The 12452-nt window shown below is 39.6% G+C and overlaps 1 protein-coding gene across 1 annotated transcript in view; it reads left to right on the top strand.

The window, feature by feature from the left end:
- The window catches only part of SYNPO2 (synaptopodin 2), a 270414-nt gene extending 258815 nt beyond the window's left edge, over positions 1–11599 (top strand). Inside the window, exon 5 of the mRNA XM_044301217.1 lies at positions 2829–11599. Within this exon, the coding sequence (XP_044157152.1) occupies positions 2829–3377 (549 nt within the window). The 3' untranslated portion in view covers positions 3378–11599. The remainder of the gene's footprint in view (positions 1–2828) is intronic.
- Positions 11600–12452: the final 853 nt, after the last annotated feature.

Raw genomic sequence — 12452 nt, 5'->3', positions numbered from 1 at the left:
AGAGTTTTCCAAGAAACAGAAAAAAGTATTATGCTCTATTTGTTTGAATTGTTTTTTAAAGCACCTGGTTTGCTGTTAGTGTCCTCTCCATCATGTATCCGCTATTTTTGGAGGATAAAAAGGTCCTGTCTGCAGATGGAATGCAGTTTGCTCTCTTTTTACAAAAAAGTCAATGGATGACAGACACAAACAGAATATGTTCCGTTTGCACCCGCCATTTGGATATGTTGTTTTTTTTTACATTTTGTTTCAGGGAGAGCTAAATACATTTGGAGAGCTTTCAGAACTTCACTGTTGACTTCTCTCTCAGTACTGTCAGTTACTAACCTGTCATTCCAAAATTGCTTCCATGTTAAAGGGGTTTATTTCCTGTTACCTCTTGTGAAAATAAAAAAATTGGGGTAAAGAAACATTATACTGGAAATAAAAGTACATTTTTTATTTTCACAGCCATGTATTTCTAAATTCTATGAAACGCTTGTTGGGTCAAAGCATTCACTTCACTCATAGATTTATTCCTTGAGGGGTGTCGTTTCCAAAATGGGGTCACTTTTTGGGGTTATATTTCTAGGGGTACCTCAGGGTCTCTTTAAATGTGACATGGCACTTGAAAACCATTCCAGCAAAATCTGCCTTCCGTTAACAATATGGCGCTTCTTACCTTCTGTGCCCTGCCATGTGTCCATACAGCAGTTTATGACCCCGTATGGGGTGTTTCTGTAAACTGCAGCATCAGGGTAATAAATATTGAGGTTTGTTTGGCTGTTAACCCTTGCTGTGTTACAGGAAAAATTGATCAAAATTTAAAATTTCCCCTGCATTTTGCTTTAATTCTTGTGGAACACCTAAGGGTTAACACAGCTTGTAAAAATCAGTTTTGAATAACTTGAGGTGTGTAATTTCTAAAATGAGGTCATTTATGAGTGGTTACTACTATGTAAGCCCCAAAAAGTGATTTCGTAACTGAACCCACAAAAGTGGGTTTTGGCAATTTTCTTAAAAAAATTTAAAATTTGCTTCTAAACTTCTAAGCCTTCTCCCTTCCTGAAATAAATAAAATGATATTTCAAAAATGATACAACCAAAGTAAACATGAGTGTCATGATTTCATGAAGATTACCATTTCTGCGATGTCTAAAAAATTTAAAACACATATTAACCCCTTTATCTAGATGAGAAAACAATTATTTAACAACACATTGTTACAGAGAAACAAAATATGACAAAATGCACAAAATCTAACATAATATCAAATATTGACTGTGACATGTAGTTCCTGTACGCATATATCTGATAATTCAATCAGGGATAGATGGGCAATCTAATTTTCTCTGTTTAACCCCTTTAACTCCAGAGTGTGCAGTGTGTGAATCCAAAATGCCTTCCTAGGTAAAAGTTGCTTCTTTATATCACCACCCTTTCTTTCTTGGATATTGTTCTTGTTTGATTATCTGATATTTTAATTGTGAAATGGGGTGTTTATGTTGGTGAAAAAAATAAGGAATAGGGAGGAGCAGACTTCCTACTTGTATCATTGACTTATCTTTGCTGGATCGTCTCTCCGACATACAAGAGGCTGCAAGGGCATTCAATGATATAAATAACACTTGTCATTTCACATGTATAGTAACCCTTGTTTTTATAAGTTTGTCCTGCTTGGGGATGATAGAAATTGTCTAGGGATTTTAATCTTACTTCCTATGTTCCTATCCACTCAGACAAATTTATCACATAAACTTGACGCTTTTTTGTTACAAATCAGAGGGGGGGGGGGGGGTGGTTCTGAAATTTCTTAATTTGCGTGTAAGATTTCTGCAGAATAGACTGTCTCGTGACTATCTGATCAATTCTGCCAATGAGGGGATGGTACCTATGAACAAATGCTAGTCAAATAGGTTTGATACAATTGTCTTCTTATTTGTTTTCTACGCTACGCTTTGTACTGTCATATGTTTTTGCCAACACCAAAGTTTAAAAAGCATCAATATATTCCTGTATTTTATTGTCCAGCTTTAAAGGGCATCTGTCAGCAGATTTGAAACTGGCCGACCTGTTAAATGTGCGCTTGGCAGCTGTGCTGGTTGCATGTTTATATGTGCCCACATTGCTGAGAAAAATGTTTTGATATATGCAAATGAGCCTCTAGGAGCAACGGGGGCGTTGCCGTTACACCTAGAGTCTCTGCTCTCTCTGCAGTTGCAGCGCCCTCTGCCCTTTGATTGACAGGGCCTTTACACTTGCCAGGCCCTGTCAATCAAAGTGCAGTGGGTGCGGCAGTTGCAGTGAGAGCAGAGACTCTAGGTGTAATGGCAACGCCCCCGTTGCTCCTAGAGGCTCATTTGCATATATCAAAACATAACTTTTCTAAGCACTGCGGGCACATATGAACATGGGACCAACACAGATGCCCTCAGCTGCCAAGCGCACATTTAGCAGCTTGGCCAGTTTCATAGCTACAAATCTGCTGACAGATGCCAATATCTATCAAGAGTTATGGGATCAAATGGAGGGCACTGATAATATGATGCATTTAATATCAGTGGTGGTCAGTTTACCACATTTAGGGGACTTAGATTTGACCCTTGAATGCATACAAGGGCCACAACTGTCCACTGTCCAGTGCCCACTATTCCCCAACTGCAGTAGAACAGTCAATACCCGATCACCCTCTGTAATAGGAGATCAAGCATTGTTTATTATAATCCCATCTGGGACCTGAAGATCGCTTTATTATTCAGTTTACTAGCAGCTCTTAGGGGTCATTATGTATAAGGAGGAAGTAATAACTCACTGATAAATAATCATTCATCATTTATGTATTTTCATAGGAAAAGGATGGAAGATCCATATCCTTCCCTGCCAGAAGTTTTTCATCAGCCAGTTCACAACCATATGGTTCTCTGTTATCTCCAACACTTTTTGAGCCTGCATCTGGTTACTTTGGCAAATCAGCAGCAACACCTGAAACACCGGGCAAGAGATTAACTCCATGGGAAGCAGCAACAAAATCTCCATTGGGGTTTGTGGATGATGCATTCTTGCCACAAACTATACATGAATCTGTATCTGCCAATGTAGTGTCTGCTGCACGTCGAAAGACTCTACCAGAGCCTCCAGCAGCTTTTAAGTCCACCTTCACTCTGCCACCTACTAATAGTGCTAACGTCTATAGGAGTAGACCTAGCATTTCAACCATACCAAAGAATGTAGTGTCTCCACCTTCTATGCAATGCGGTTATCAGCTCAGGTATCCTTATTCCAGTTCACATTGTATGACAAATGCAGGTTCTGTACCATTGGAAACAAGGTCAGAATATTGCATGTCTACAGGGCGCAATCCAAACTTTAATCCTTATCCTAGGGCATGGAGGAGCTGAATGTCAAGTATAAATATACAGTTGTGCAAATGGCTCACAAGTTATAATGGTCGTCCAAAGTTTTGGACTTCATGTGGGCTTCTAGTGAACCAGGAGTTCATGTGAAACTATCACTTAATCTTTTTGAGATCACAGAGATTTAGAAATGCACGATTTCAGATGTCAGATTTTCCAAAAATGCTTCATAAGGCTTTTATACAGTACTCCAAAATTCAGCATCTACAGACCAATCACTAAATATGGTGAGCGAACCACCATTAAAAATGATGCTTTGAGCTAAAAAAAAGAAGGCAAAATGCAGCAGGCCGTTTTCCCTGTGTTGTTTCTCAAACAGCTTGCTCCATGATGCTGAAGGTTATTCCTCCAAACCTTCAGCCTGTGTAAAGAAGCCCAGCTAAAAAGCTCTCTGGAGTAAAAGCTAATCTTCGGATAGGGTATCTAGGACACATGGCCCCATTGTCTGCATATGGGATTTCACAGGTGCACTGCCCAGTTGTCTAGCCTCTCCGTCTTCTATGATGCCATTTTGAAAAACACTTTCACGTACTGCAACCATAATGATGAGACGTTTGTTTGAAAGATAGCAGGGGTATATGATAAAGATTAAAAAGGGAACTGGAAGAAAAATTGGATGCATGTGATTCAGAAGACTAGAAAGTGAGAATATTGTGAGGTTTTAAAATAGTATGTGAATCCGGCCTGCCAAAAAATGAAAGTGACTGATGAAAGTGAGGGATGTAAGACACACATAATAGATTAATGATAGTTTAATATTACAGAAACTGCATTCGGGAGACCAGTGTCCATTTTCTATAGGTATATATACTCTACGATGCACCATTACTACAGTGTTCTACCCAGTACACCCTTGGGCAATTTTGTAAAAGGTTGTTCAGGTCAATATTTTCTCACCAAAATATTGAGTGGATTTGCACATACAGTTCTGTTCCAAAAATTCTCTACAACATTTTTAGTGGCGATCTTTTAGAAATACATGCTGGATAACCATCAACAAAAAAGGCTAAGTACTGTAGTTAAACACTTATTTTTGGAGAATGAAATCCTCGTTCCATAAAAATAATTTCTAGGAGGCCACCAATTGAGTTCATGTAGCTTCTGTACAGAAGTGGTCACAGGAAGTTCTTTCATCGATAACAATATATTAAAGAGGACCTGTCACCACAAAATGCAATATGTCTGAAAGCACCATGTTATAGAGTGGGAGAAACCGAGTAGATGGATATGTATTTTATACAATGTTTTTTACCTCCTGTAAACAGCTATCGGTACAGTAAGCAGGTGTTATAAGGGACTGACATCTATCTCTGTATGCACACTTATACATACAATGATATCACTGATGACCCCTCCATCCTGTACCTATAGGGATTCACAGGAGGTGGAAAAATCAAAGATATAAATATATCAATTAAACTTTTCCCATTAAACTATATATTAATCTGCTAAGCTTCTACTCCTCTATAACATGGTGCTTTCAGATTGCGTTGCATTTTGTGGTGACAGGTCCTCTTTAACGTGCCACAGTAGATAGGCAGGTTAGGAACTGCATAACATTTGGATAAAAACAGACATGGATGACAATACGAGGACAATAAATTATAGATTATAGGCTGCAACTGTTCTGAGAGGGTGGCTTGGAGGAGCACCAGCATCACTACAATTATCTATTTGGTGCACATTGGTCACCTAGTTGTCAGACACCATACTGCTCATTCAGTTTACAAAAGAGACCTCTAATCAAAAAAAGTCAAATAATGCTCTAGATTTGCTATATACTTTATTGAAAGCCAATGTATTTGTACGTGAGGCAATCATAATTTCCTTCACAATGTTGTAAATCCATTGTTCTGCCATTGCAGTAATTATGATCATCAAACAAGATAAACTGTGTGAATTGCTGTTATGTTGAGTTCCTACTAAACTATAGTCAGCAAACTATGTGAAATTGAAGGAAATGAAGTGATTGGTGGCTCTTACTGTAATGTGAGCATGGTTTGTTGGTAGTTAACCGTTGCTCATGAGTACCATGTAAACACAGAAATGAGTCTGGTCAGGTAGTGCACCTGTACAGCTGATGGATGAGAGTGGCACTGTTTCTGGCATTAAGTGTGCCTCTTTGTAGTTAGAACAGTTTGACCAAGCTCTCACAAGATATATAATTTTATACACATTGTAGTGGAGACAATTAGGGCCTGTTAATATCGTGTTTTTGGCCTTTGAAGTATACAAGCTGCCAATGTATTCCTGAAGACCATGAGATACAGCGGTGCTTGAAAGTTTGTGAATCCTTTGGAATTTTCTATATTTCTGCATAAATTTGACCTAAAACTACATCAGATTTTCACACAAGTCCTAAAAGTAAATAAAGATAATTAAATCAAACAAATGAGTCAAAAATATTAGACTTGGTCCCTTATTTGTTGAGGAAAATGAACTAATATTACTTGTCTGTGAATGGCAAAAGTATGTGAACCTTTAAGATTAGCAGATAATTTTAATATGAAATTAGATGCAGGTGTTTTCAATCAATGAGATGATAAGGTGATTTATTAAAGTCTAATCTTCAGAACACACGTCTGTGGAAGTGTATTCTGATACGGACAAGAGATTTATGTGGACCTCGGAAAAAGAGTTGTCGATGTTCATCAGGCTGGAAAAGGTTACCAAACCATCTCTAATCATCAGTCAGACTGTCTACAAAAGAAGGAAATTCAAAGACCATTATTACCCTCTCCAAGAGTGGTCGGCCACCAACAGGAGGACACTGAACAATAATGGTGTACATGGCAAGATTGCAAGAAGAAAGCCTCTACTTTTCAAAAAGAACAATGGTGTGCTTCTGAGGTTTGCTAAAGATCACCTGGGTAAGACAAAAGGCTATTGGAAAAATATTTTGTGGATGGATAAGACCAAAATTGAACTTTTTGTTTTACATTAGAAGTTTTATGTTTGGAGAAAGGAAACCACTGCATTCCAGCATAAAAACCTCATCCCACTTGTGAAACACAGTGGTGGTAGTAACATGGTTTGGGGCTGTTTTGCTGCATCTGGGGATGGCTTGCCGCTGGAGGGACAACAGCAAGGTGAGTGGCGAGGCACACACGTCATTCTACCAAAGAATGGTTAAAGAAGAAAAAAGTCCTGACCTTAATCCAATAGAAATGATGTGGAAGAACCTGAAGTGAGTAGTTCATTACTCCAAGCTGATGCACAGGACTATTTAACAATTACTGGAATCATTTAGTTGCAGTTATTGCAGCACATCGAAGTCACACCAGATACTAAAAATAAAGTTTCACATACTGTTGCCACTCACAGATATCTGATATTGGATCATGTTCCTCAATAAATAAATGACCTAAGACTTGTGTTAAAAAATCTGTTGTAGTTTTAAGTCAAATTTATGCAGAGATAGAGAAAATTCTGAAGGATTCATAAAGTTTCAAGCACTATTGTATCCTACTGTAGGGGGTCAGCAACATCTAGCACGCCAGCTATTTTATGGGGTTTCAAGAACAGCCAAGCAAGTGTGCATTCTGAGAGACGTAGTTTCACCACACCTAGAGTTTCAGAGGTTGCTGATCCCTGTCTTGTATAGAGTGTGATACTTTGACTAGAGGCTAACATTGGATAAAGAAATATATACCATGTGGCATGCTTCTCTACCGTTTATCGTTGGAATAGTGTAGTCTAGAATGCTATGCCAACCAAATATAATAGAAAATGGCACATGAAGAAAGGACGCACACCAAAAAGTCACATGATTAAATCCCAAAGTTTATTAATATCCAAAACATCTTCACAAAGTTAAGAATCGTTATGAACAATTACAAAGGAAATGTGCAGCAAAGATAATTGGTAAGCCCGTACCTCCCATCTTCCTCACAATCAACCCCTAATAAGGCTACATATCATAGTGAGACCCAGTATCAAGAACCTAAATCATACAAAAACTGTTGATAGAGAAAACACTAAAGTGACCAGTGCATATAAACTGCAGGTGAAGCCTATAACTCTTTTGGTATTCTCTGGGTGAGGAAAGCCCTATGGATATGCTTTACGTATACACTGGGAACTTTTCCCTGTGTAGTTGCCAAGGTAGGGATGTAATGTGATGTGAAGAAGCCCTTGAATGTATATGAAATCTTTTAACGCTTGCCCCTTTACAACAGTGGTTGGGGGCATCCAAATGGCCTGGGCATAGTCATTGCGTACTACTTTGTATCAATCAATCAGCACTAGAACATTTTTTTAAATGTCTGGTATATTTTTTAGGATTTACTTTTGTACGTTGAAAGTCCTATACATATCACAATGTTCTTATGCTGGATATAATACTGTATATAATTCTCTTTTCCGCAATTACTATGTTCCATGCTTCAAATACCATGCATAGATTCCATGGCAACCCACGACTAGAGTTTCGAATTAGTCCTCAACAATAAGCTGTACGTTAGCTGCAGTCAGCGATGGTCTTTCTTTCACTCTTCAGAATAGCACAGGGATGGTAAAGCATGATTATGGTGTTAAGAAAGTGATGGGTAAACATGCATTCTCTTTACGCTATGTGTAGGAGTATATTCAGGCATCTGTCATACATAGCCGTATGTAATTATTACACAAATGTAACAGCACTGGTTGCAAAAATGTTAACTACGGGTGGGCAAAAAGAGGTTTGTCAGTTTGTCAGTTGTAATGGCTTCTTCACTGTAACCTGCTTTAGATGAGTTCTTCTCATCAGACAACCATAACTCAGTAAGGGGTGACACTCTTGACAACCTTCTACTAGACAGAACCTAAATCAGCAACATATATGGCCCTCAGTTCTTGAGGACTAGAGGTGTTTGCCCAATGGTTTCTTACAGGTAAGAATTGGGCTTTCAGTATGGGGATCTCCCCAGCAGAGAGCCCTGCCAAATGAAAAAGGAATAGTCAAAACATGGCAACCCTTCTATGTCACTACAGAATTTACAGAATAGAACTGGGCTTAAAGGGATTTTCCTGGATTTAAATATTGATGACCTATCCTTAGGATAGGCCATCATTATCTCATTGGCTGGTGTCCGACACACCAAACCCCTATGATCAGATGTTCTGCAGTAGTTTTGGCACAATGGATGGAACCATGTAGTCCCAGCACCAACTTCTGGTGCCAGAGCTACTGCAGAACAGTTTATCATCGGGGGGCAGGGTATCAGATGGCTTATTCTGAGAATAGGCCATCAGTATTAAAATCCTGGAAAAACCCTTTGAGACATAAAACATGAGACATATACAGTATATTACATTTCGTGAAGAATTAGCCACAACTATGACTTGAGAGGTTAAGTATTTAGCATGAAACGACTTATTGGGGTTGACAGCTAACAATTATATCAGATTTCCATATTTTTCTGGCAAGCCATTCATGGCATGAGTTTTGGGCCCAGTTTCTCAGTCTCTTGAAATCTTATGAACCATGTAGAATGGAGGCCTTGCCAGTTAACATTGATTCTATGGGCAAGCTACATACATAGACGCCCCTAAAGAGTGTGGCCCCTGAGCTCTCTGCTGAGGTTTTGAATGGATTATAAAGCTTGTGCATTCTCCAGGCGTCATTGAACAGCGTTGTTAAGTTTTAGAGGAACCTTTAGGCTCCTTCGGTCTCTGTCCTAAATAGAGACTGGCTAATAACCAAAGAAAAGAGGGGAGAACGGTGTACAAAATGAGAAAGGAAGTAATAGAAATCATTACCATTTGTGTATAAATGACACATATGTGCAGAGAACATAGTCATCATATAGAAGAATTTCAGAATGCACAGTTCTGCGTGGTTATAAGCAGGTAATTATCTCAAGCCGTTCAGTACATTATTTATGCAGTTTCTTGATAAGTATGTGCACTGTCATTTATCTTTTAATATGCCATTTAATACAGCATCAATAAATGTGGGGATAGTGACATACCTACTATAGAGGCAGAGCACACAACTACTGAGGCTGGTAGTGGGAGAGGGCCTGACACTGAACTGCTCCCTCTTGGTGTCTGTTGAACTGGCCACTAGGGAAAGTTGGCATACTGATTTGTACAGCCTCTATCAGGTTCAATGCCAGCTGTATACATCTATATGGATTTGCTCCTCCTAGTGGTGGCTGTGTTTAGACATAATTGTATTATTCATTCAAGTCAAAAGTTTGGACCTGAAAATGGAATGCTGGACATTAATGTAGTATTCCATGCCAGCCATTTTCATCAATGATGGAGACATGCCCTTGATCATTAAAATGAACACGTATGACAGACATATGCTTCACTAGCAAATAAAAAATGGAATTTAACTTTGTATGATCTTCTCTCAGCAGATCTATGGTATATGATTGTACTTGCTCAATGCTTTTATTTTGTTTATTATGGTGTTTTATCTTTTAAGAGTTAATCCACATATTTGTACAACTGAGTTGAATTTTATAGATGCATGTTCTTTATTTCATACATGTATGTATACACATTGCTGGCATCAATGATTCCCCAAATGCCACCATCGTCAGTGCTATAACTGTTATGCTAAAATGAAAAATATCTTTCTTTCTGTATATGCTAATTACAGTATGTGCATTTAGGGACTTCATTATTAAAGCGCTATCCTCAGGATAGGTCATGAATATTAGATCAGTAAGGGGCCAACAACTGGCACCTCCAGAAATCTGCTGTGTCGGGCAGCATCCATTGCTGGTGACTATGCAGTGGATAGAAGGTAGTTTCTGGTTGGTGTAGTTTCAGGTGGTTGCATACTGCAGCTCAGCTCCCATTCAAGACAGGACATCAGCTTCCTTCTCTGTCCACTGTCTAGAGCCCAAAACAGCTTATAGGTGGGGGTGTCGAGTGCCAGACCTCCACCAATCTGATACAATATTTAAGTCCCAGAAAACTCCTTTAAAGGGAACCTGTCAGCACCAAAATGGATTATAAACCGCCAGAATTTTAGGAGAACCAGGTGTACATTTTTGTTACATTACATTTATAAATGCTAATGCCGTGTAGCTGTAGGAGAAATTGTATATACGGATGTAAATATACACTCCTTCTGTGCAGCTGGGGTCCCTAGGATTATGCATTTCATTAAAACTTGTCCAAAAGTGGAGATGTGGCTTATAGTCATACTGTAATTTTCTGTCCTGGCTTAGGCCAGGTTCACATGAGTGTCCTCAGTCCATCTCACGCCCTCATTTCCCAGACTGACCACTGATCGTCTGTCCTGAACTCAATGCACCATATATTGATTTATGATGCTGTGAGTTCCTGCTCATTTGCAAGTCTACTGTATTGTACTCACAGGATGCTGTCAGTACAGTACAGGAGATCTGCAGTTGGGCAGGAACTCCCAGTGAGTATCAGTCCAGGAAATGTGGCTATCACACAGGGTGTATTTCCGGGACCAGACACACTGAGGGGAAATTGGCCTTATAAAGCCCTTATTGTTTAAAATATTTTGGTTGTATAGCAGAGCAACTTTTGGGACCTCCTCGGGCATCAGGGCCCAGGTGCGATGCAACCTTGGCACCCCCTATAGCTACTCCAGGCAACATACTATTTCACAAACACAAGAAATCTTAATTTCCAGTGGCTGACTTGATCTTTGTTCGCATCTCTCCTTGTGGAAGTAATATCAACACTGAGAAGTTACCCACAACGCAAGTACCTCTTTATAATGTATCACACAATAAAAAAATAAGTGAAATGGCTGAATTACTGCATAGTAAATGTAAATATTCTGTAAAATTCACTTTTAAAACTTGTCAAGAATACAACAATCCAGGGGTCAGCAACCTCCCACGATACACAGTTGCTTGGCTGTTCTCAGAAAATCCGATAGAAGTGCATGCTTGAAGATGTCGTTTGACAACAGCTGGAGTAGTGGAGGTTGCTGACTAATATACAGAAAGCACAAGACATCTCCAGGGGTTACATAATGTTATATACTGTTTCCTGCACCGGTATGACATACAATTGTTCTTTAAGCTGATCATTGTGGACTATGTACACTACCAGTTATCCAAATATGCAATGCTGAGATGAGAACTGGGCACTTGGGGATCATTGATCTACTGTAAATCACCTAAGCATCCTGATATTATTCTTTTTGAGTGTATTTTATTGCGTTTTGGACCTTTTTTATTGTCATGCCTTGATTGTCCACAATAAAAGAACACTTGGAAAACTCAGATCATAAAGTGTGTGATTTGCTAAATGTTACTTCAGAGCACAAAGAGAAGATGAATTCATGTTTTGATATGTGGGCTTTTGGATAATCGCTTAATCTCTTTCTCTGTAGAATTTTGCTTTAGATGCACTGAATTCAAGAGATTATCAGAAGACAAGGTCAAATAGCAGGATATGTTGTCACAAGTGTAGCAGAAGGAAATGCCCATATGCTGCTGTTGTGACCAACAATGCATCTCCACATTTTACAATATTACGGCTCTCAGGCAAACCCTGGCTGATTTTGCAGGGGAAGCTGTGGCTAGCCAGACATTTCTGGTTAGCAGCTGCTACAGGAGAAATGTAGTATTACATGGCAGGCATTTAGATGAATGACTGTCAACATAAAGACAGGTCAAAACCCCTAGAAGGGGAGCTGCGCTTTCCCAAGTTAACAGAAACAGCGTAGCTTCCATTCATAGCTATGGGAGTTAAAGGGGTTTTCCCATCTAAGACAATGGGGGCATATCGCTAGGCTGTGCCCCCATTGTCTGATAGGTACAGGTCCCACCGCTGGGATCCACACCTACACTGAGAAAGGAGGCCCTAAAGTTGTGGAGGGCGCTTTTGCAGTCGCCGTGTTTGTGGTGGCCCCAACACTACGCTGGGTTCCCCGGACACCGTTGAGGTGTCACCACGTGTTGCTGCTCTCCGGAAGCGATGGTAAGGCATGGTGCACCCCAATGGGAAATAAGTCCAGAGAGTCAGGCTCTGCAGTAAACCAGGGTGCTTCTTTACTGGAGGAATTCAGGTACAAAACAATACAGGCGAGGCATTGGGCTGGCTTCTCCAGTCTCCTCCCTGGCAGAACAATGG

Source organism: Bufo gargarizans, chromosome 1 (assembly GCF_014858855.1).
Source record: "Bufo gargarizans isolate SCDJY-AF-19 chromosome 1, ASM1485885v1, whole genome shotgun sequence".
Lineage (NCBI taxonomy): Eukaryota > Metazoa > Chordata > Amphibia > Anura > Bufonidae > Bufo > Bufo gargarizans.
This window is presented reverse-complemented; position numbering and strand designations above follow the sequence as displayed.